Consider the following 25,072-nt stretch of genomic DNA (forward strand, 5'->3'; position numbering starts at 1 on the left):
CAAAAGATGGGAAACAGCTTCCACATTTTTCCATAGAACAAAACTCAACTGCTTTGCAGCCAACATTTTTATGAAGGAGGAGTTAGAGGAATAGCAATCTTTTCGCAATCATTAGAGGTAGACTAGGCACTACACAACACACTGAGCCTGACACCTCCCTTTTCTAGAATATTATGTTTGTTAACATGTAATCTGTTCAAAGCATTTAGAAATGCAATTTGGCAGAAGTAAAATTAAGAAAACCCAACTTTGGGAAGATCTTTAGTATTCTAATGATGACTAGTCAGCATAATTAAAGTCATGCCAACATTTGTGACATTTTCTCTGCCATCTAGTTGAAATTAATTTTTTCTCCAAAAACTGTATTGCCTTTCTGCTATCAACAATAACAAAAACCTGTGCTTTGTCATTCTCTTTTATATGTTTATGTCTTCTCTCCACCTTGATAATCAACTCTAGGAGTTCCATCCTCTAATTCCCTTTCTCCTCCTCCTTTTGTGTCCATCCCCATTTTCCCTCTTCTAGACTGCCAGTATTTTTAATGTATCCTGTGCCCTTTCAGGTATAGTACCAGCTTTTTCATTTCAAATCATAATTTGACTTTCGATCGCATGTGGAACATAATGCAAAATGTCCTTTCCGTTTTAGGATAGTGAATCTCCTTATTATTGCCCCAAAGTAAAATGACTGATTATTGCTCAATTCATCTTGTGCCACTTTATAATAAGGTAAAGAAAACCCCGATTTAGGAACAGATAAAATATTTTCATTGCTAACAACTTTTTTAAAAATTCTAATCAATTACTAGAAAAACTAAGCCTCCTCTAACTCACAGCCAAGCACTTAAAAAAAAAAAAAGAATCTTCTCTGGTAAACTTGAAACTCCAATTAAATATTTGTACAATTGTAAATATTTTATGTATTTTGTAAATATGGCATCACCTGTTTCTTTAGTTCCAGGGGGGAAAAAGTAATAAATTAATGGAAGAGTTAAACATTTTTATTTCTTATTTCAAAGCATTTGAGAGACATTTCAGAAGCGGTTGGTAAATGTTAAATTCTGCATGCCTGCTTCTCCAAATTTCCATCCACACAGACTAGATGTAAACCAGTGTCACCAAAAGCACACCACACACGCACCCACACAGATTCCTTCCTTGTGTTTAGATGTGAAATGCACCTAAAGGTTCCGGGTCATTTTTCATCCCTTCCTCTGTGAAACAGGGAGATAGTTGTGTCTTAAGCAGCGATGGAACGTGGGCGATGAGAAGAAAAGGCTTAGAACAGGGCAGAATTCTTTAAGAAGCTCGGTTGCCCATACTGGGCATCTCTGCAGGCAGTCGACTTCCTCCACTCCCCACCCCTGCTGGGATGATGCACTGCGAAAACATTAGCTCCCCTGCCCGGACGCCTCTCAGTGGCTTATAGTTGGAAAAATGTTGCCCCAGGTTTAAAATATCTGCCCAAGCAGCCCAGACGGTGAAAACGCTTTCTCATTGCTCTTTACTCTTTGCGAGCGCTCCCCGCCCTCTGCTGCCAAAACCTTGGGGATGTGCCTAGACCCGGCGCAGCACACATCCCGGCCAACCGCGAGCAGAACAAACCCTTGGCGGAGAGCCAGGAGGCTCCCTCCCAGCCACCGCCCCCCCCACCCCCGCCAGAGCCTCCCCACCCCCCCACCCCCATACAATACAAGATCTTCCTTTCTCAGTTCCCTTAAATCACAGCCCAGGGAAATCTCCTCAGAGCCTTCATCCAGCCACGGGCCAGAATGTCGGGGGGCAAATACGTAGACTCAGAGGTAGGCTCGGGTGGGTGTGCTCCGGTATCGCGGCGCGCAAGATGTGCTGCTTCTGCTATCACTCACTCCAAATATTCCGACTGCTTTGCTTGCCTCAGCCCTCTCTCGACGTCGGAGCACTCCTCTCCCCTGGCATTGCTGAGGAATGGGTCTGGGCGGGGAGGTGAAGAGGAGGCAGGAATGTTTTATGTTTTCCTGTTAGGAAGGGGGTCAAGGGAGCCCCTAAGCTAGAGGATCGCGGAGAAGGGGGTCGTCGGGGTCCTCAAGTTGGGTCTGCCAGACCGAGGGCGCGTTTCTGAATGGCTCAGGGGCACTGCCTTATTGCGGGACCCCCACGGTCCGGCCCCAGTCTTCTGGGAGGCAGAGAGCCAGAGCAGAGGGTGGGAGCTCATTCACTCGCAGTCTTGGGGACAAGAACAAGGCGCCTGAACCGGCTGGCAGGGGCGACAGCGCGCGTCTTGTTTGCACTTTCCAAAGCTCTTGGGCCACCTCAAGAACTCTTCCTGCATCTCGGCGCCTGGCAGGGGTGTCTGGAGAGGAGCGGACCTCCCCTCCCCCTAACTACCACTCCCCCCCCCCCCCCCCCGCCCTTCCAACCACCTCTCGGCGCTCTGTCTCCGCCTGGGTGTCGAGACCTCGTTTTCCCAAACTCAGCCGCCGTTCAGCGACCGGCCGGCAGCCTAGGAGTGACCTGAGGGTGGGTCGGGGGGTTGTGCAGGTTAGATACCGTTCTAGAGAGCTTAGGAGGGTCTGACACTTGGCTCGACCCAAAGATGGGGGATGCGGGACTGTGAGCACCAGGGGAGTGGTGGGAGCTGCGCAGGAACAGAGACTGCAAAGGGAGGGTGGGGGACGCGGACAGGTGCGGAGGATGTTCCATGGGTCGGGGGGTTCCAGCTGGGTCTTAAGGATGAAGCTAGAAGGGATTATGGAGAGAAGGGAAATGGAGGCCAGGGACGGGAACAGGTGAAGAGCTCGGGTAGAGGGTGGCGTGGCGGAGAGAGGGGCTGGAGAAAAGTCGGAAGTCTGGTCCTCTCCCCTGCGGGGGTCTCCGCGGGGTGCCGCGGGCAGGGCGTGCACAGGGCTGAGGCCGGGGCGGACCGCACGGCGGGGTCTGCCCTGACCCCTGGCGGTGGCGGGCGGGGGAGGCAGGAGCTCCCTGCCTGGTACCGAGGGGTGTGGTGTCCTCTCCTCGATCCTCTTAAAAAGCTTGCGGCTCCAAGGAGTTTACTGTGCGCGGAGCCACCGCTTCCGAAGCGGTTAGTTCGATTTTGAGCCTCGAGGTTTGCCGCGCTACTAGGCTGACTTTTCTGATCGCCGGTTTTTCTTTTTGAAATTTTCTTCCTACCGCCGGTGCCACCCTCCCCCTCCTGGCCGTCCGCCCTCCGCAGGGACATCTCTACACTGTTCCCATCCGGGAACAGGGCAACATCTACAAGCCCAACAACAAGGCCATGGCAGAAGAGATGAACGAGAAGCAAATGTACGACGCGCACACCAAGGAGATCGACCTGGTCAACCGCGACCCCAAGCATCTCAACGACGACGTGGTCAAGGTAAGGTGAGACGGCCAGCAAGGAAGGGATGTGCCCCGAGAAGACACTGAGAGGGCTGGGACAGCTCTCCTCTGGCCAGCAGCCTGTGTATCTTTCCCTGTCTTTGCCACACACTCACCATTTTCTGGGCTTGATGTGCGGGAACTCCCGCGGTTGTCAGAAATGTCACATCTCCCCTCCCCACTCCTGCCGGTTAGTTCAGCTGGAATTTAGCTAACTTGAGTTTTGTAAGAGTTCATTTAACTGCACCCTTCTCCTGGCAAATGAACCTCTGGATCTCAGCAAGAGACAGCCCCACACTCCTTGAGAGGGTGAGATGTTTGCGCTGCAGGTCACCCTTTTTCCGTTTTCAGGTTGAAAGTCTAAGTGAAGGGTGGCTCTCCACTGTATATAGAATTAAGCAGTGAGATCATTTGGTAAGGTCTTGTGCCAAAGGTGACAACCGGAATACTAAGTGAGCAGGTTCCCTCAGCTAAAATTAAGATAACCTGAAGTGATTTTCTTGAAAATAACAAAGTAGGTAGAAATACTTCTGACTAAAGATGAAATATATATATATGTGTGTGTATGTATATATATATGTATATCTATACACACATATATATACAGAATAGAATCAAATATTTAATATTTATATGAAGGGTATTTAACTGGAAAAACATGGCGCTTGTTGTACACAGCTATGCATAGTTACACAACCAAAATAATATGTGCCTTTTGATTTCTCCTATAGACCTCTAGTTAGGTGTGGAAAGTTGCTTCTTTAGTGACTGCTTGGGTAAGCCTTCCCTGAGCTAATGGGATGTTCAGGTTGGAGTTCCTTTTCATACTTTAAGGATGTGCTTGGTGAGATTAAAAATAGGTTAACTGAATGGGTATTAGCTAAACTTAGATCTGACTGGATGGTCACTTTTTGATTATGATTATGTTACTCAACTTTGACCCTTTGAACAAATCTCATCAGAGGAATTTGTTGCTTAAACCCATCTTGATTGGGAAATCATAGGCCTGAGCCATCCTTGGCAGAGGGTTTTCTTTCAGGAAGGGGGATGACCAAGGAAATTCCTGGCCTGGAAGATTAAAGTGTGAAGACCCCCAGAGCAGCCAATGGGGTGGATGAGCAGTTTCCGCCCACGCAGCCTCCTATCCAGGATGGGAGGGGCCATAGTTCAGAGACTGTTCACATTTATGAATAATATATTTCAAAAAGGGGAACAATTTAATCTGCAACTGGAAGGAAAATGTAACTGTCAGAATTGACTCTCTTGGCTTGCTGGTGGAGGAAAAAGGAAAATTGGAGCCTTAGCAGGCTTTTCTACTAACCAGATTATGGAATATTTAAAAGCAGCAGCAATAACAAAAATAGCTTATAAACTGGAAATTAGAATTGCTAAAAACTATTTACTAAAAACATTGCCTTAAAGGAGGAAAGGGCATTTTTGCTTGTTTCCCTTCTCATGTAGCTTTGGACAAGAAGGAAAAGTGCCAGGAAAAGATGCAGATTTCAGAAGGGCCTAGCTTCATTAGGGCCTCCCTGTTGTTCCACTGCAGCGTTGAGTGGGATTCCTGAAGCAAGTGAACCTCCCAGGATGACTCAGAGAAGCCAGCAGTGTAGATGTGGGTCTCCACACATAGCATGACTAAGTTGAGAAAGAAAGGCCCCAGTGGGAAAAGAGACTTCAACACAAATGGAAAAAAGGCATAACAGACTTAGAGGAAATAGTTCACATAATAGCATTTCAAAGAGCAAGTGTGGGGATCCTCATATTAAAGAAATTAAAAGGAAGAGTTAGAACAAGCTTCTGCTGGCCTAGAGAAAGCAAACTCCACCCACTTGCTCATAGAACTGTGAGCAAAACAAGACAATCAGACAGAAAAAATCTACCTCGAGAAGAATTTGGTAGGCCCACTTATTCAGATGTCTTGCTTAAAGAGGCCTTCAGAGAATGCCCTGCAAAGAGAGATGCAAAGAGTACATCTGCCAGTAGGGCCAGGAAAGGGGGCCTACACCCAGTGGAGACTCCTATTTTATAATTTTTTTTTCTTTGAATCCAAGCACAAATCTAAGGATAGAAACAGTGATGATCCTCTCCATGTTACCGAGACAGTAAATAATAAATTTCTCTAAATTTTACTTTTGATTACACAGACTTCTTAAAATAATAAAGACACCCAAAGCGTCACGCTTAATGCATGGTAGCTTAAAACTTCACATGATAATAAAGAAACAGTGGCCAACTGAATCTACTGTTAGAGTTACCAAATCAGGTAAGAAAAGGTCTGTTCTAAAAGCAAGCAGCTCTGTAAAAGCTGCCAATTCTGTCCGATTCTATAGTCACTAACCACTTTTGGCTATTTCAATTTAAATTCCAAGTAATTAACATTAAATACAATTTAAAATACAGTCTTCGGTCACACTAGCTACATTTTGAGTTCTCAGCACTTAAGGCTAGTAGCTACCGTAGTGGACAGCACAGATTTAGAACACTTCCACCTTCATGGAAATTACTATTGGACAGCAGAGGACTAGAGTGTTCATTCTCTCTATATTAAAAATGTCCCCATATCAAGTTTAGAAACTTGTAGATGGAGATGAAATGAAACACTGATGTACAGTGTGAGGAGCAGCATAGTGTATCTGCACAGTATCCTTTTAGTCCCATAAAACAGCTATTTAGGGTAGGGAAGAAAACTCAGAAGATGGATGTGTTGTGATTTTATACTTCAAGAAGGTAGAGTATTATCACCTATTCCACTAGTGATAATGACATAAATTAGACTGAACAATTTAGTTCCAATAAAGTTGGTTTCTTATTTCACTAAAGGTTTGCTACACCATATTATGAGATGTCTGTATAGACATTTATCGAAAAAAAAGAGTAAGTTATGAACGCTTTTTTAAATTTCTTCTAATTAAAATGGTCATACCTTCAGACTGTCCATTCTCCCTCTGAGATTTCTATGTTTTCTTATGCTCACATTTCATTCATATGTTTATTATGTACTATTTTGATTTTCTAATAAAGAAAATGACTTCAAATTTATGTTCTGATATCACATTAGCCATCAATCAATTTGTTAAACTCATCATATGCTAGACTAGACACTGTGCTACGTACTACAAAGTGTAATTCCTAAAATAAGTCCTAGAAATCACAAAGATTAGAGTTAGTGAAGACAAGATGCATACAGATTAAAAATACACACACACATACATACACACACACACACAATATCACAACAGTAAGTCACTTCCAAATGCTATCTAATTGGTCCTTTTTTTATTTGCCAGGAAACATATAACTAGATTTTTAAGTTTCATTAATCCGTGTTACTTATTCTCTCTCACATATGGGTTTGAATTTTCACTTTCTTTTTCAACTGGCATGTGTTTTTATGTAGTCTCTATCATAAGGTTTCTCATTATCATTTTGGAAATATACCAAATATATACTATAATAAATCAAAAGTAAGTAGTATTGAATATTGCATAATAAAAAGTTTATTTAAAAGTGAATCATTAATTATCTTGATCTTGGTAATCATTTACAATATGGATGTATATCAAGTCATCATGTTGTACACTTTAAATATTATATTTGTCAATTATTCCTCAATAAAGTTTTTTTGAAAGTGAATGGTACTGATATTAAGTGTTAGGGAGACCCTACTTGGATAGGGCATTAGGGTGAGAGAAGGATGCATTATAGATAGTTTAATGGAGAAGGGCATGAAGGAGGTGCAATGTGAGTTGGGTCATAATCGACAGATGGAATGCAAATAGCTGAGAAAAGTACAGGAGGTAATTCTAAATGACAAGGCATGGAGATGGGAATGTCACACACAGGGCATAAGTCTGGAAGGTTTAGCAGCCCATTTTGACTGAAATTAGAGTTCATGTGGCATAGTGGTAGGTTATAGAGATGAAACGACTGATCGTGGCCAGATGATAGAATCCTGAATCCAGTACTCCTGATAAGTTTGAACTTTATCATGTCAGCAGTGGGAAGCCAAGAAGACTTCAAGCTTAGAATGACATGATGAAGGTGGGCTCTTTGGAAGATGACTGGCTAAGGTACAGGATATAATAAAAGATAGCCAGTCTGGATGAGGAGCAAACAGTTACGATGTAATTGCATCATGGTCTGGACATGAAATGAGAAGAACAATATGCGGTGGCACTGGGAATAAAACCATATAGGTGCAAAATGACAGAATTTTAGAATTGGAAGAGAATGTAATGGTTACCAGGTTAACCTCCAATTCCCAATTCCTTTTTTTAACATTAAGAGAAACTTAAGGGTTAAAAAAGTTTAAATTTCTATCTACGTTTTCACATGGTTAGTGTCCAAAACAGATATTTTGAAATATAACATAAGGCATGAATAGATAAGATTATGTGATTTTCATGGATTATTGTCATGAGAGGAGAAATGAGCTGAGATGATTCTGAGCCTAGCTCTGAGACAAATCAGTACATCTGAGAGGAGATCTTTGTTAAAAATAAAAATATGCATTTGTATCTTTCTTTCCTAAAATTTGAATTAATGATTCTTAAATATACACAGATACAAAATTTTCTTTAGCAGTCAAGAAAAGGGATGCGCAGGGTAATCAGTTTGGGTTTCAAAATAACGGCCTAATGCCGCCATGATCCCTTTCAACTATAAAGCATTCTAGAGCAATTAGTAATTAATATTAATATAACAGAGATTTTAAATTTCATGTTTGCTTGATATAATCAAAGCATAAGATTTAAAAGGTCAGACTGGCCCAAAGCACTCAGCGCCATGTTAATAGTCTCTTCTGTTGGAATTGGTTTTGCTTATTTGTTTGTTTAGGAGATAGCCTCACAAGATGGTGACTAATACTCTGCCACACATGAGAATATGCATGGAGTTCAGAATCCCCAGCTTGTAAAAGAGCACTATGGTCATGTGTGGTGGGAAATTATTCTCACATCACTGAGCAAATAACAATATTAAAATGGGGGACATTATTCATTCATAACCATCTGAAACACTTTCAATTTCAGTCAACAGTGACATACCTTTTAAATGCTTATTAAAAGAAAGTATTTTTTCTTTCTCCACCTCCAAATTGTTGTCCAAAAAACTTGAAGAATTAGCTCAACTTTGGTTCTAACTGAATAAAATTTCATATTATTTATTAAAATTTAAGATAAGATACACCAAATATTCTTGAATTATGAAAAAGTTCATGATGTGGGTTATTCTTCCAATCGACAGCAGTGCTGGCTACCTTTTAAAGGGGTTTGAAGTAAGAGCAGCTGCAAACTATTGCATCTGGAAAGTCCAATAACTTCAAAAACCACCTGCTTATGCATCCTGCCCACTCAAGTTCAAAAAATAACAGACACTTTCATATTCTAAATTAAACTGCTTTTTAGTTTGCCCTACTTTTAACCGTAAGTTATTGTTCTCTATGATGAAATATCCAGAGTGCGCTGATCCCTAGAAGAATAGGGCTGTGTGCACTGGGCTATGGGCTCCTGGGCCCTTTCATGATCCTCCTGGCCAGATTTGCAGCGGGAAAAGGGTAGGGCTGTTATTTTCATACAAAGATGGTTTAGGCCAAGAAACACACACTCGTCTTCCACTCTCTGGACCCTATGTATACTATCTAAGTTACTATATACTAAGGCCCTGGAGAAAAAGATTTGCATGCTATACTTTTGTTAAAAGAAGTTTTCTAAAAAGGTAGCCCTTAGCCCCTAGAAATATGCTTAACCACAGGTGCTCAGAGGCACCTGGACAGAGTAGAAAGAGTACTGTGCCAAGAAAGGAAATTTTTGTGACTTTTGTTAACTTTCTTTTTTAAAACTTGAATGTTAACAATTCTTAAATACATAGACACAAAATTCTGTTTCTTTAAAAATCAAGAAAAGGCATGTACATAGTAATCAGATCAGTTTTGGTTTCAACCTAAGGGCCAAACTAGAAAGTGTCTAGTCCCATATGTGTGGGACACCAAGGAAGGAGGGGGAAGGATGTCAGGGCAACAGATTTCTCTTCCTCAGCAGTCCCTGAGAGTGGAGCTCATAAGCAAAAAGCAAACTTGTTTAACTAATCAAAGCTAATAAACACCAGCCTTAAAAATATTTTGAGCAAGCTATTTTACGTTTCTATGCTTCAGTTTCTCTAACTATAAAGAAAAGAATGAGAGTCATTCTCATATAATAGCATTCCCCTCCCAAACCCATTCACCTTTCAATAAATGATTACTATATATCTATTATGTGCCATGCACTACAATATGGAACAAAGACAGATATGAGCACTGCCCACAAAGAGTTTATGACTATCTTCCTTGTCTCTCTTCATTGCAGTGTCCTTTGAAAACTTTTGCTGAAATTCCATTACCAAATTCTACTGTATGGTAAAATCTTAAAATCTTTAGGGCATAGTTTAAAACATGCCTCATCTCTAATGCCTCGAATTGTTCCTGAGCCAGTAAGTAAGGCTAGGGGAAAATAAGGAACATATATTTATAATATATATATATATAAAATATGTAATATATATATATATATTTTAGAGTCCAATGTACCACTTTTATTTAGGAAAACACCAAAGGAACATATATTTTTTAAACAATTTGCCCCTGTTTGGGTCCTATAAAAATTATAATTAACTTATAGAAAATATTTCAGTTCTTCTCTAATATTCTCCCTTCCCATATTGTTGCTTGACTTTTAATCATCCTATTGAAAATTTAAAATTTTCAACCATTTTAAAACCTCATATCCTCTTTACAAACCCAAGAGGGCTCTCATATTCACCTGAGCATCAGAATCATCACAGGAATTTTTAAAAATACAGATGCCTAGGCCTACTACATAGTTACTAAACTAGAGTATCTAGGGATGGGGCCTAATCTAGGGCCTCTAAGCTCCCTAGATTGTGAAGTCAGGTTTAGAAATTATTGTACCCAAGGCTGGCTTAAAGATATACACTTGAATGGTTCTACCCTAAGAGAACAGTTCAGTCACACTATGTAATTCTAGATGTTCCTCCTGCCAGAAGAACACTTGAAGGTTAGGCCAGTTTAAACTCTGCCAAGGAGTTCTGAAACACCATAGAGGGTTCCCAAGTCAGCCTTGCTCAGTGGTCCTCCATCCCTTGAGGCCACTTGGGCTTACAGCCCACTGCAAGCTTAGAGCCTCAGAGTGGCCTAGGGGTGGGGTGGCCATATGTTCTAGGTTGCCCCATGCAGGCAAGTTAATAATGGTCAATAGCTATCCTGAATAACTATTAATTATTTTTAATTATTAATTATAATTAATTATTAACAATGCCCCTTTCATTCTCAGAATTGTCCCAGTTTGGAAGAAAAATAATATGGTCATGAATGAATTGGCAATGACCTGTCACTGATTCCTGTACCTGAAATACATTGGAAGTCCCTACTTGCACTATTTTTTTAGCAAAATGGGCAAAATTTCCATTTAAGAATGTCATGCTTTTCTTTCCTCTCCAGTCTCCAGTGTCACCTCTCTCCTATCCTTCATTGGCCACCAAGCTGTACTGTAACTTGGAGGAGTTGCTCTTAAGTGCCAATCTACTCTACCCTCAGACCTTAGTTTCTTTCCCTGCAACACAGGGTTAATGAAACTGACATCCTTCCATCACATATTTTGTCAACTACTCAATCAAAGATTAAAATGTTTAAAATAGTTTTAATTTTTTTCAGTTAGTCCAGGAAACATAAAATGGCATGCTTTCACATGAGCCATTGTTTAGAGTGGGGAAGTGCTTTTAATTTTGTCTTAAAGGAAATCTGCATGATCCATGTACTGAGCAACTACCAAGGGAATTTAATTGGTAGAACAGATTTACACCTGCACAGAATACATATTTCCTGCCTCTCCTATGCTGATGTTTTAGATATAAAATACATTTTGTTTTCTTTATTAAACCTTGAGAAGATGTCTCTTGTTGGTCATTATTTCATAGCAGGGGAAGTACATATTCCTAAAGACACAACTGAGCTTCCCTTTAGCCACTGTTAGTTATTTAGGTAATTAAGAAGCAGGCATTTTTAATTTTGAGAAGGCTTAAATAAGTTTTGATGGTGTATGTATGTGCTTAATATATTATTTCATAGCAATTTAAAAGTGAAAATTTTAAAAGGTGCATTCAGTATTTAAATCTTTCTTGAGCCCAGCAAGGACATTATAATACAAATGGACATTGATAGATTCTATGTAAAAAGATAAATTGCATCCTGAGATTACACCGGGTCATCTCACTGATGTAGGCATCAAACACAATTACGGTTTCTCATTTATAATGAAGAACTGAGAAAGATTCTGATTTCTGAACCCAAGTGAGAAAGTAGGAAACTGGGAGGAAAAGAAGCAAAGACAAAGAAAGGACAACAAGGCTCCTTCTCCCTGCCCTGCCACCCACCCTGTGCTGGACTGGGCTTTGCACGTGCCAACTCCAGGAGCCCCCCACATCCATTGCTTTGCACGGTGCTGTCATGTCTGATTACACGATCAGGTTCAGGCATTGATTGAGTATTAACTCTCAGCTCCTGCCCTGAAGAGTTTATCAGGAAAGCAAATATATAAACAAATCTGAGTGAGGTCACTGTAACTTAGGGATGTGCTATAGTTGGACACAAAGCAGAGAGTTCTCAACAATCTCCAAGGCTGAGCACCAGGCATGTGTGGCAGGAAAGGGATGCCAGCAGAGGGAGCAGCAGGAGCAAAGGTACTGAGGGCACCTAACATGTTCTGGGCACCAGTGGCAGGTCAGTATAGCCAGAGCAAGGGACACAAGCAGGAGCCAGATCCGCATGACCTTCTGTGCCCAGTCAAAGCACCTGTCCCTGTGTAGGCCACAGCAACCCACAGAGGTGTTTTTAGGCCAGGAAGTGACCTGATGAGATATGACATCTGCTAACAGAAAGGGCTAACTTCAGTGCAACGGGGCAAACCAAGGGATGCCAAATACGCAGGTGGGAGTGAAACAGGACATGGAAGGCTTCCTCCAGCACTTTCTACAGGCTAGCTTGCTGGCACAGATTATTTTACTTACTCCTCCAACGGCCCTTTGAGGAGGTGCTATCATTTTCAGTTATATTCATCTGGCAGATAAGGAGATTCAGACCTGACCATTTGCTCAGGATTTCATAGGTAGGAAATGGTACACTCAGAATTTGAACCCAGACAGTTAGACCCCAGGACCAGGGTTCTTAACCACTGTGCTCCAGTGCCTCTCTGTAATAGATCATGATCCAAGCAGACAGTGGTGTCTCCATAGTGAGGAAAGACATGACTGTGTTCTCAGAGTGGCTGAGCAGCATTCGGCAGGGAGATTCCAGACATGGTCTGTTTTGGGAGTGACAGGCCTACAGTTCTAAGGTCAGACTTTAGATCCTGGTAGGTGAGTTGGGAAAGGAGGAGGAAGGACCAACGTAAAGACCAAGATAAAACCCCACACACCTCAAGAAATATGCAAGCTGGGTGAGCTCCCAACAAGGCAGGGAGGGTCAAATCCCAAAGACAGAAGTGGGGTACAAAGTGGGGATGTGTCCCAGTGATTAGAAGTGGAACACACACTCAGGACCAGACAAGCTGCAACGTTGGCTTGTGTTGAATTACCTGAGTCTTTAAAGCACGCTGACTGCCCAGGTTGGCCACAGCTCCTGGGCTGCAGCTGATCCTGCCTGGATGTGCAGGGAGGGCTAGGTGTGAGAAAATGAAGCAGGTCCTGACAGGCACTTTGCATCTAATAGCTTCATTTAAGGTTCTCGATTTTTCTGTCCAGTTTCTACAGATATTCGTGCCATTACAACAATACATTGTAAAAATAGGAAACAATTGAGAAAAATCCTAGTTTTATGCTAGTGGGAGAAATGCCTATTTAATCCTGAAAGTAGTTTCTATGAGACTTCCTCCCTAATAACTACATATTTGTTCTCAAAAACAAATACCAGAAGTAAGGAACAGTGCATTTTTACAACGTACCATTAATCTCTCAGAAGAACAATTAAAATGTTCCATCAATCATGGCTTACTGTTTTTTTCTATATTAGTAATAATAATATATAGCTGGAAGTGGGCATACCAAAACGTGTCAAGGAAATGCAACTGCATTCATTGGATTTCATTGCCAGTTATTTTGGTTAGGTCAACAGAGCCCTCTTTCTCACTTGTTCTTAAGTGTCAGGCTTTTTAGTAGGGAGAGAAATTGTTTGTCTAAAATGGTTAATAACCACCAGTTCACCAAAATATTTTGGGTAAGCCTATTATTCTAGTTATAAAGGTAGGAATGAGAGTCATTCTCAGATGGGTGCTCCCTAGAAAGGCCATTCAGCAAGTATTTAGGAAGCACTTACTCTACACTATGCATGGATCCTGCCATGCATCCTTGTGCACCAGAGCCTGCCTGACAGAACCACAGCCATCCACCAAGGCTCACCTCAGATATCTGGGCCTCTGTCAGCCTTCCCTGACTGCCCTCATCAGAACTGGTCATCTCTTTTCTTGGCTCCCACCACATTCTGTTTTTGTTTCTATTTTAGCATGTATCAAAGCCCTCTAAGCATTCTGCTTCTCTATCCCCATGCCTCTCTCCCCTCTTCTCTTCCCACATCATATGCAAGTCCTTCAAGACAGAACAGTGGCCCCTGGTGGCCCCAGGACTGTGGCTGCCCAGTGCCCACCCAGGGCCCCACACGGAGTCTGTTGTCAGAAAATGGATGCCAACATCATCAAAAAATCTACAAACAACAAATGCTGGAGAGGGTGTGGAGAAAAGGGAACCCTCTTGCACTGTTGGTGGGAACGTAAATTGATACAGCCACTATGGAGAACAGTATGGAGGTTCCTTAAAAAACTAAAAATAGAATTACCATATGATCCAGCAATCTAACTACTGGGCATATACTCAGAGAAAACCGTAATTCAAAAAGAGTCATGTACCACAATGTTCATTGCAGCTCTGTTTACAATAGCCAGGACATGGAAGCAACCTAAGTGCCCATCGACAGATGAATTGATAAAGAAGTATATATACTTCTTTATTATGATAAAGAAGTATATATATGATATACTCCATATATACAATGGAGTATTGCTCAGCCATAAAAATAAACGAAATTAAGTTATTTGTAGTGAGGTGGATGGACCCAGAGTCTGTCATACAGAGCAAAGTAAGTCAGAAAGAGAAAAACAAATACCGTATGCTAACACATATATATGGAATCTAAAAACAAAAAATGGCCATGAAGAACCTAGGGGCAAGATGGGAATAAAGACGCAGACCTACTAGAGAATGGACTTGAGGACACGGGGAGGGGGAAGGGTAAGCTGGGACAAAGTGAGAGAGTGGTAGTGTATATATGGACATATATACACTACCAAATGTAAAATAGATAGCTAGTGGGAAGCAGTCGCATAGCACAGGGAGATCAGCTCGGTGCTTTGTGACCAGCCAGAAGGGTGGGATAGGGAAGGTGGGAGGGAGGGAGACGCAAGAGGGAGGAGATATGGGGATATATGTATATGCATAACTGATTCACTTTGTTATAAAGCAGAAACTAACACACCATTGTAAAGCAATTATACTCCCATAAAAATGTTAAAAAAAAAACAAAACAAAACTTCATGTCTAGAGGAAAAGTGGACATGCAAAAAGACCAATTAAAGAAAAATATGCATGTACTTTAGTAAAAAAAAAAAAAAGAAAGAAAGAAAATGGATGCCAAATTGAATCTGCTGAAAAGAAACTGAAATTTCTTTTTTAAGTAATTGAATGTCTTCAGTGAGCTAAAAGACGTAGGATTATGTCATTGAGTGTATTCCTTTGCTCCTTTTCTCTGCAGCTGCCACATTTAAAGCCTTATAAGGAAAAACATATCCAAATAATTAAGAAAGAAATCCAAAAACATTCACTCTGTTTACTAAGGTAAAGAGACAACCTGCTCTAATATGTATATAAATTTATTATTTAGAATGTTTTAATCTCCAGTTTGAAGAGGACATAGATACATCTCTCCTGAGCTTTCCAATAAGCAGGCTGAGGCACCTGGATGACTTCCCAGGGCCTGCAGAATAAGGCTAATCTCCTAAGTATCTCGCAGGCAGGGCAAGCAGATTCCTAGAATGCCAAAAGATGCCATTGCTGCTGCTTGGCACTGCCCCCTGGGGCCAGAAGTATGAAGGCTAAGAGTTGGGTCTCAGGCCACATGAGAGCTCCCTTGCCAAGAGAGGGGTAGAAGGACTCCCTGTCAGACTCCCCATATACCTTTGGACAAATGCAAACATCAGAGAAATGACTAGGTCCGGAGACAGTTCTGAAGAAAAATCTAAAACCTTTCTCAAAGCCTAAAGGAGACAACAGCTTTGAGAAACCCAAGCCTCTTCTTCCTATTCTTTCGCTTTATTACTTCTAGATATTAAGTACACAGAGATCTGAGATTTTACTAGCTGGGATGTGGTATCCACTATTTCAAAAGCATAGAAGTTTGTACCTCATAGGTGGTCTGTCAGAGATCTCAGATCTCTTCTCAGAAGAATAAAAACAAAAAACAAGCAAAACACTTAAATGTTTGTAGAAGGGGTCAGACATCATTTGTTTCATTATTGATGTCTGGGCCAAGTGAAATGAATGTTAGCTCCTTTTCCAGATATGCTTCTTTCTATCATTTCCCATGATAGGAGGTTGATTTACTATAATAAGGATAAGAGTAAGATGTGTCAATTTGACCCCAAATAGTTTTCTCATCAATAAGCTAAGTATAGGAAATCAGGGTCATTATTCAGTTAAGCATAGGTAGGACTAGAAAGTTGCCATTAAAAAAGGGTGATGATGTGTAATGTGAATTTTAGGTGTGACTGATATCTAATATACAGCCAAGACCACAGTCGTAGCACATTTAATGCTTTATCAATGACTGGAATGAACAAGTTAAAGAGGACTCTCAACTTACAAATGACACCAATTACAATGACCTTATTAACATATATAAAAAATAACATCAAAGTGATTTTTGGCAAATTACAAATAGCCCATAAAAATAAGATAAAAACCAATACAAAGTAAGATAATGTTAAAAGACTAGGAATAAAACGTATAGCTATTAAGCGGGAAACAAATAGGTAAATATATGAAAAATAAGAAAATATCAGGAGAGGGTTGTCATTTCTGTGGGAGCTTGTGATGTGGAAAATCAAGATGCTTGGTAAACACAACGGATATGGAAACCCTTTGTAATAATTCCACAGCCCCTAAGGGACCAAGATCTCCTGGGTGAGAATCACTATTGTAAACACACCCTTAAATGAATCCATCATGCTCCACACCCCTTGAGCAATAGGGGACCAAAACTAAGTCTATCAATTGTGTCTGAACATTAAACATCTCAATAATTTAATGATATTTTAAAGGAAGCACAATGAATGGAATCAAAAGAAGAATTAATCCAAAAAAAACAAAAATGTCACAGACAAGATTCTCTACTTTATTTGCTATTGGTCAGACTTATTAAATATAGGATCTGTTTTGATCTTATAAAGAGGTAGAGATGCTGGAAAGATCCTAGGGAAGAGCAAAAGGAAGGAGATAAGAGATGAAGAGAAACACCCAGGTAGGGCTGGGGAGGGACTGTTTTGTCTGGCAGTTTGTTAGAAGAGTTGAAAGTGAACATAAAATGACAACTGCCTTTAGTTACTGCTAGGTTCTTATGAGACTTAACAAGGAAAATACTGCTCAGACACAATCACCATTCAGGACAAGGAAAAAGGAGGAAGGGGTTAGTTGAAAAAAAAAGAAAAGTTAGGTTACATGGGAGAAGAAATTCCAAGTAATAAGAGCAGTTAATCCCAAGAATGTGTCACAAGAGGTTGTTCTGTAAGAGTAGTGTGTTAAATTACTTGTCTATGTAGCTTCTCAAATCCTTCTACCTCTACAGCTACAATTTGGTGTATAAGAATACTGACACAGTCTCATAATTAAGCACAAGCATATGTATGAACACTTTCCTCTATTCCTGCAGGATACCTGGTTTGTTTGGGGGCAAAGAGGAGTTGATGTGGCATTGTGTTAACAGTGGTTGAGAATGCAAGTGGTAAACATCTGAAAGTAGAATACTACAAAATGCATGCATTGTATGTACCAAAAGGTCAGTATGAAACATTATCTTTATGGCAAGCCTGCCCATCCAATCCCTCCTACACATTGCATAGTCACACAATTTTGCAGCTTGTATAAATCCCTATTGTGATTTAAACTCATGAGAGAGTGTGGCTTCTGCAAAGGGTGGCTGTTTTGTGACTTTAGACCAGTGGTCCTTTACCCTAGCTACAAATCATCTGGAGAACATTTAAAAATACTGTTGTACACGCTCCATCCCTAGAAATTCTGATTGAATTAGTCTAGGATGGGGCCCAGGCCTATGTATTCTTTTCTCTTTGGAAAGCTCCCCAGGTGATGCTAATGTACAGCTGGAATTGAGTCTGGTTTCGACTCGCAGAATTTCTTAATAATAAAACTGTGTATCATGACAAAACTTTCAGGACTGTAAGGGCTACAGTGGGGAAATTATTACTTCTCTAGGTCCTCATCCTGCAGAGTCCTTAGAATTTTTATTAGAATATCATATTTATCACTCAAATTCCTATTACCAAAAAAAAAGATAGACTTTGTATGTGGGATAAATCTCATGTCACTTATGTAATTCAGTCCTGGTGTTTTTCCCTTTCCTTTGCTCATTCTTTCTATTCTCCCCAAGAGGAAGATCAGCAGGTTAGAGTGTCAGAACATCATCCCTATCCCTCTTTTTCACTTGGGTTCATGGTTCAGGCATACTAGGAATGGAGCTGACAACATGCACTGGTTTTTCTCCTAATGGTGCAGAGGCCACAGGAAGCTTCACTGGACCTAAGGATGGCAGGTGTCCCACACTTCTCCAGGGCCTGGCACAGAGAAGAGAAAACTCACTGAGAAGTGCTTTACTGATGCCAATCACTCCTCAGAGCAGATGGGGAAACTGAGCCTCAGATGAAACCTGAATTCCAGATCTCTCTTGGACACTGACCTCAAGTGTTACCTTGGGCCTTGGAAAAGTCACTTGGACCCTTTGGACAGCAGTTTATTCATCTAACAATCAATAAGTTGAACTAGAAGATCGCTAAGTCACTTATATTTCTAAAATTCTGTGATTCCAGTTAACCAGTATTCATAAAAGTGTGGAACGCTGTAAACGTGTATAAAAGTCCATGCAGAGATAACGGTGGAGGACCCCCTCATCAATACTATTTTTATTACCTTCTTCCTAGATTTTACCAATTGTCATTCTTACTCTTAATATTAAGGCTGTGGGACTTAACTAAATCATCTTTGAAATACTGAGCTATCAACAGATGGCATCTGAATGCAAATATACTGCAAATAAATATTTGGTCCTGAAGAAGATCAAGAGCTGGAGTTCATTTCCCCTTCTCATTTGGGCTCAGAACTCTGCGGTCTTTCCTTTTACTGCCCTTGCCTCCAAACTGGCTGTTTGTGTTCAAAGATGGATCAGAAAATCAGTTCCAAAGTTGGTTACAAACTTTCAGTAATTTTTGTTTTTTATTTTTTGTAACCAGCCAATTTCTCTTAGTTCACATAACAAAGAAGCTCATAATTATTTGCAGCTTTAGTTAGAGCAATGGTCTTAAAAATGTCTAGCTAAATAGAAAATGCTCAGATTTTCTGAGTGCCGACAGTTATCAAATTCACCTAGTTCATATATGGCCACATTTCTGAAGTTCTTTTAACAGCCCAACTGTGAGCAATAGGATCAGATGACTAAGAACTACAGGACGGAAGCACTATTACTTTGAATCATATTTTCCCATTACCCAGCTATAAAGAGTCTGTTTCTCTCTGACCCATATAAAGTTCAGAATTTAGGACCCTATGTGATTTTAATCCCATCATTTAGCACCCCAGCTGTATGAATCTGAAAGTAAAAATGAGGTTGTTTGAATTCCAGACCCCCTGAACATTCTCAGGGAGCTCATCAGCTCCCTAAGCTAAGCTATAGGTTTAAATCTAAACCTAAATCTGTAGGTATGAACCCAAATTTCATGATACACAAAAACTGAATAGATCTGTCTTCCCTGTCATTACTCACCTTTTGATCATTCTTTTACCAAAACTACTATGACTGGGTTAGAATAATAGAATGCAATCAATAAATGCAATCACTAGCCCCTGGCCAGATAATAACACATTCAGAACTTTCTTTCCTAAAGGAGATTTTATCGTGTTTGTGCTCTTGTAAATAGGAGAAAGAGAAATATAACTTAATAAATGGAAGCATTCACTAATTTATTCAACAAATATTAATTTAGTATCTACTAGATTCCAGGGAGTTTACAGTCTAGTAGCAGAAATAATCTCACACACATACAAAATCAAACCATTAAATAAGTTTGGGGTAGGCGGGATGAAAAAAATGGTCTGGTCTAAATTCAAGAGGTTAGTGATTTGGGGAGGGGCAAGAAAGTGACTTCCTCTATTACCCTAAAAGTAAGCTTGAGCAGCCAGAGGCCATGTCTATTTTATTGGCACTGTCCCCTTTTCAGTGACACCCGTAGCCAGCTCATAGACCCTATCCTGGCTCTGTTTGCTTGGTTCATTTATTCCATCCTCAAAAAGTAGGTATTTCATAACTACTGAATGAAGGAATGAATGAACTCACAAGGCCACAGTACTGTAAACCAAAAGTGCCTACAATAAATATGCATGCATTCTAGGCTATAAATGTTTCTAAAGTTCAGGTACTGTCTCAGCAAATTGTATTCTGATTTTCTAGAGCACCAGTTTGCAACCAGGGATTATTTTTTGCTCCCCCTCCCAGGGGACACTTGGCAATGTCTGGAGACATTTTTAGTTGTCAAAATTTAGGAGGTGCTACTGGCATCTGGTGGGTAGACGACAGAGATGTTGAGAATCACCCTACAGTTCCCAGGACAGCACCCTCACCCTAACAACAAGGAATTATCTGGCCCAAAATGCCAACAAGTGCCCAGATGGAGTAACCCTGTGGTAGAGCTTGGCAGCTATGTCTTGGGAGCCACATGATGGGCTGTGATTATCCTTGCTTAGACCTTACAAGGACCCTAGTGTAAATCCTTTTCCTCACTAGCCAAGCAATGTTCAAACCTACAGAGATTTATTTCATTAATTTTCTATTTGTTTAATAAACAGACTTAAAGCACTGGAGGGAAAAATATTCAAGCAGTGAGGTAAGACGAAAACTATTAGTAACACTAGGTTGACTTAAGTGAATGGTAGGAAACAACCTCTGCCATCAGGAAGTGAGTTGTAGAAACTGAAAAAAAGTTAAGAGTGTTTAAAAAGCTCTGGTTCAAACAAATGTCTATGTGAACCAATGGGTAGTTTGAAAACAGTGAAGACATTTCCGTCTCTTATGTCTTTGATAGAATGGAAAGAGCTTTTATTTTCTTTAGTGCAGTGATCATTCATATTTTTCCCATGACATGCCCAGAAGTTTAAAGAATAACAAACTCCCAAGTGTAAACACAGAATTTTGTGAGAAAGTGAGCCCTCTGGATGAATCCTTATCATTGTATGTTTGGATAAAATAAGATTTCCATGCATTAAACAATACAGGACTTTCTATTTGAGAAGTAAGCTTCCAACACTTTGAAGGGCTGCAGTTATTTCTCCTCAAGGATGACAAACATAAGCGCCCCCAAGGTATGGCTCCTCTCTATTCAAGTTCAATGCTCTAGTCTCAGTGCTCCTATCACTGGCCCTTGCTTGGCCTATTTTTCACTCAACATCAACAAGTGCCACCAAATCAATACCAGAAGACTGAAGATTAAAAGAAAAAGGAATCAAAAGATATGTAGCCTGCTTTGTACCAAGCCACCTGAAACTAGGTGCTTTTTGTAATAATGAAAATGTGAGGCCATGTGGACAGGAGAGATAGTTCCAGATTCCTGAAGAAGGCTCACGGCCAATTGGTCTAGGTACACCAAATGTGGTTTTAGGTTCCTGACTGGGATCCCCAGAAGAAAGAGTGCACAGCATACTCAAGGAGGTATGAAAATGCTCTGGAATCCCCAAATCATCTCATCATCAAGGACAGTTTTTAGCAATTTCAAAAGGATGTATATTCGTTTCCAAGGGATACCTTAAAAAGTATCACAAACTAGGTGGCTTAAAGCAATAGAAATTTACAGTCTCATGGTTCTGGAGTCTGGATGTCCAAAATCAAAAGGTCAGCAGGGCCATGCTCCCTCTGAAACCTGCAGGGGAATCCATCCTTGCCTCTCCCTAGCTTCTGGTTTTCTGGCAATCTTTGGCATTCCTTGGCTTACAGATGCATAACTCAAATCAATCATATGGCCTTCTCCTTGTGTCTTCACATTACCATCTACTTATAAGGATGCCAGCCATCTCAGATGGGGAGCCCACTTCTACACCAGTGTGACCTCATCCTAATTATATCTACAAGACCCTGTCTCCAAATAAGGTCACATTCTGAGGTGCTGGGGATTAGGACTTCATCGTATCTTTTTCAGAGGAACACAATTCAATGCATAACAGGATGTAAACTAGGAGTGTATATTTTTGTTATCAGAGCAGGGAAATTTAACTTAAATTTTCAAAGTGTAATACAAACCCAAGGATCATTTATTCTCCCTCCTAAGAAGAGCAAAAGATGGAAAAACCTGGTGGTTGCCTTCAGGTGAAAGGCAAAAGGAAAGGAAGAATAAGGCAAAAAGGAATTAATCTAAAGCAAAGAGAGTCTTGTCTGCTTGGTGTTGCTGCCACTTTCAGACACATCCGGTCACTCAGTCAGCTGGAGCATCTTCTCCCCCAGGGCATGTATGCCTCATGTTTACAATAAACTCCAGAAGGCTAACACACATGCAAGAGATGAGCTAATCCTTCTTATTTGCTTAATGGCAGAATGGAAAATAAGCACCCACCTGCACAAAATGGTTTCAGGAATGCCAAGAGGTTCTCCTGTTCCAAGATCGCTCCTCCATCCTCCCAACACTGCTACTGAAATCCCTGACACTTCCCCACTTCTCCTGGTTTGGGTGCCTGGGCCAGAAGCTCCTGATGTAGTATTGACCATTGCCCCTGGCACTGTCCCAAATATTTTGCATAAGTTAAGTCATTTAATACACAGAATAATCTTATGAAGTATGTACCATTATACCCACAATTTACAGATAAGAAACTAAGGCACAGGGAGGTTTAGTAGCTTAGCAAAGCTGAGATTCAAAGCAGCCCTCATGCTATCAAGCAGGGTACCATATTGCCTTTCAACAGTAGAGAGCAACACAGTAACTAACTTAATATCATGCCCACTCAGATCTGAGTGTTAGATTTTTCAGATCCTCTCACCTAGCAGAGAGCTAAGACAGCCTAAGACAGTTTTTTTTTCTTTCTCGAAGTGTCTTACCTATAACCACTTGCATCAAAATGAGGGAGGAGGTACAGACACCAGGACCCTACTCTCAGACACAACCGACTCAGAATCTCAGTGCCCAGAAATCTGCATTTTAACAAAGAAATGAGTGGACTAATGTTTGAGAACCACTGGCCCTACAGGAATGGAATAGGGAAAGGTACAATGTTATGGTAAACCAGAAAAAGCCACAGAGAGGTGACAAGGCAATGGGGACCCTCGTAACCAATGGTCAATGACTCAGGGGGTCCTGACCAGAGAAGAGCTTGGTTGCTGGAGAGTGAGGGTAATGCTGAGCATGGAGGTTTGACAGCAGAAGGAGGCCAGCCACATCCTCTGGCTTGGATTCACATGCCCTGTCCTGGTAGAAATGGTTATGCTGAGTCAGGGCAGCATTATCTGTTAGTTTGGATGGGAAGCATGGTTGCAGGCAAGGGAGAGCAACCAGAGCACGTGGATTCAGAAATTCCTATGTGATTCTGATTGAGCAGGGCTTCATAAGCAGAATAAGGACTGGTGTGGGGTTAAAGAGAGTTGTGTGATGGAGGATCCAAGAGACCTAAGTCCTGCGTTTGTTTCCGTCACTGATTACAACCTCCCTGAGACTCAAGTTCCTGGTCTGTAAAATGGGGAAAATAACACCTGCCTTGAAGGTCCTCACATACAGGATGTGATGAACCAATTGAGGCATATAGTACTCTATAATGTATGTCATTGCTTTTCCAAAACCTCTGTACAACTCTTCTGCCTCAGAATATATCCGCCACACTCATGCCCTAAGTCCATTAATGACACAATAAAGGACAGTTGGAGATGATGCTCTGCCTTGCTCTGTGCATCCCCCTATACCCCTGCCAGGAAAAAGAACATAGTCACCTAAATTCATTCTAAAGTACAAATTACAATGTAGGCCTCCTGCACTGGGGAAACACACACACACACACACATACACATACACACACACACACACACGAAAACATGAGGAAAAGTGGAGACTAGAGACACCAAAGAACAAATTCACTCTCCTCACTCTATCTCTTCCCCACTGGTGTGCTCTACTGATTCCCCGAAGAGCTGGGCTGCTACTTCTGCTTCCACCCCTGCTTCCCCTCCTCAACAAACTCCAGTGCGTGCCCCCTGCTTTGGGGCCAGATCTACACAACTGTAGTTATTCAGATCATTGAGGCAAAACCCAACAAAGCAACAACATGCTTTAACCAATATTTTCTAAATCATTCTTCCTTAAAGCTGAAGACTTCTGAGTTTGAATTGCCCCCTCCTCTGTAGGCTTTCCATGGCATTCAAGTAACTTAAATGATAACCAACCCTACACTTCATTTTGATCAGATCGTGGTATTATAGAGCTATGGTGAAAAGAACATCTCTTTTAATAAAATGGGATACCAAAAATATCGATAAATAAAAGTGCACTTGTGAAATTGGAAAAGAATTCATAGTAGATAATATGATAGTTAATGTATGCCTACATTCTTTCAATGGACATTTATAGCTCCTTTAAAATATTATACATATTGAAGGAATATTTGCTAATTAATGTGTGCATAGTACTACTAGGAATTGTGGAGGATACCAAGATGGGTACAACAGATACAGACCTACCCTAGGTCCTGGTTTGATCCATTCATTTATTAGTTAAGTGACCTTTCCTTATTGGGGAAATAAAAGACTATTTTCCTTTCTTGTTATGAAGATAACCTAGAACTTCACAAGTTTGTGAAGAGAAGCAGATGAGTGAAATAGGACACTATATGTATAAAATATCATTATTCTGAGGTCTCTGTAATGTCTGAGAAGCAACAACAGGGAGGTCAATCCAAAGAGAGACACTCAAGGGTCCCAGCTAGAGGCCCAGGCCAGGGACTGCAGGTCCCCTCTGCACCCCTCTTTCTACACCCAGCCCTCTTCTCTCACTCAGAGGTAGGTATATACCCACCTTTCTGTCCTCTTTCAGCTTGAAACCCTGGTTAGTAATGCAGCCCTCTCCCTTCAGGCAATCCTGTGCTCTCCCACAAGGTGAAGTTGCCTAGCACCTGCTACCCCAAAGCAGCCCAAGAACACTTCAATGTTCCCACCCCAGGTTTACATTTTTCCTAGGACCGTGTGTGGATCCTCTGGAAATCCAAGCAATCATAAGCATTAAGAATACAGTCCAGGCCTCCTCTTTTCAATCGGGGCTGGAAGAACACTGCAGCTTTTTTCCTACAGTGGTGCTAGTTCAGCCCAG

General features: G+C 41.1%; 1 protein-coding gene and 1 long non-coding RNA gene across 4 annotated transcripts in view; both read left to right on the forward strand.

Annotated features, from left to right (window-relative positions):
* The first annotated feature begins 1,654 nt into the window (after positions 1-1,654).
* The window catches only part of CAV1 (caveolin 1), a 33,577-nt gene continuing 10,159 nt past the window's right edge, over positions 1,655-25,072 (forward strand). Inside the window, exons 1-2 of one of the 2 annotated variants that reach the window (XM_033863170.2) lie at positions 1,655-1,801; positions 3,193-3,357. In XM_033863170.2, the coding sequence (XP_033719061.1) occupies positions 1,772-1,801; positions 3,193-3,357 (195 nt within the window). In that variant the 5' untranslated portion in view covers positions 1,655-1,771. Of the gene's footprint in view, positions 1,802-2,110; positions 2,499-3,192; positions 3,358-25,072 lie in introns of those variants that run through there. The other variant, XM_033863171.2, reaches the window with a different exon arrangement.
* Positions 3,364-23,525, forward strand: LOC141279565 (uncharacterized). Of its 2 annotated transcripts, XR_012334044.1 has the most exons (4): positions 3,364-5,625; positions 15,214-15,296; positions 17,386-17,511; positions 18,246-23,525. It is a non-coding gene; the product is annotated as an uncharacterized lncRNA (long non-coding RNA). The 2 variants fall into 2 exon arrangements; XR_012334045.1 differs by lacking the exon at positions 15,214-15,296.

Source organism: Tursiops truncatus, chromosome 9, assembly GCF_011762595.2.
Source record: "Tursiops truncatus isolate mTurTru1 chromosome 9, mTurTru1.mat.Y, whole genome shotgun sequence".
NCBI classification, from domain to species: Eukaryota; Metazoa; Chordata; class Mammalia; order Artiodactyla; family Delphinidae; genus Tursiops; species Tursiops truncatus.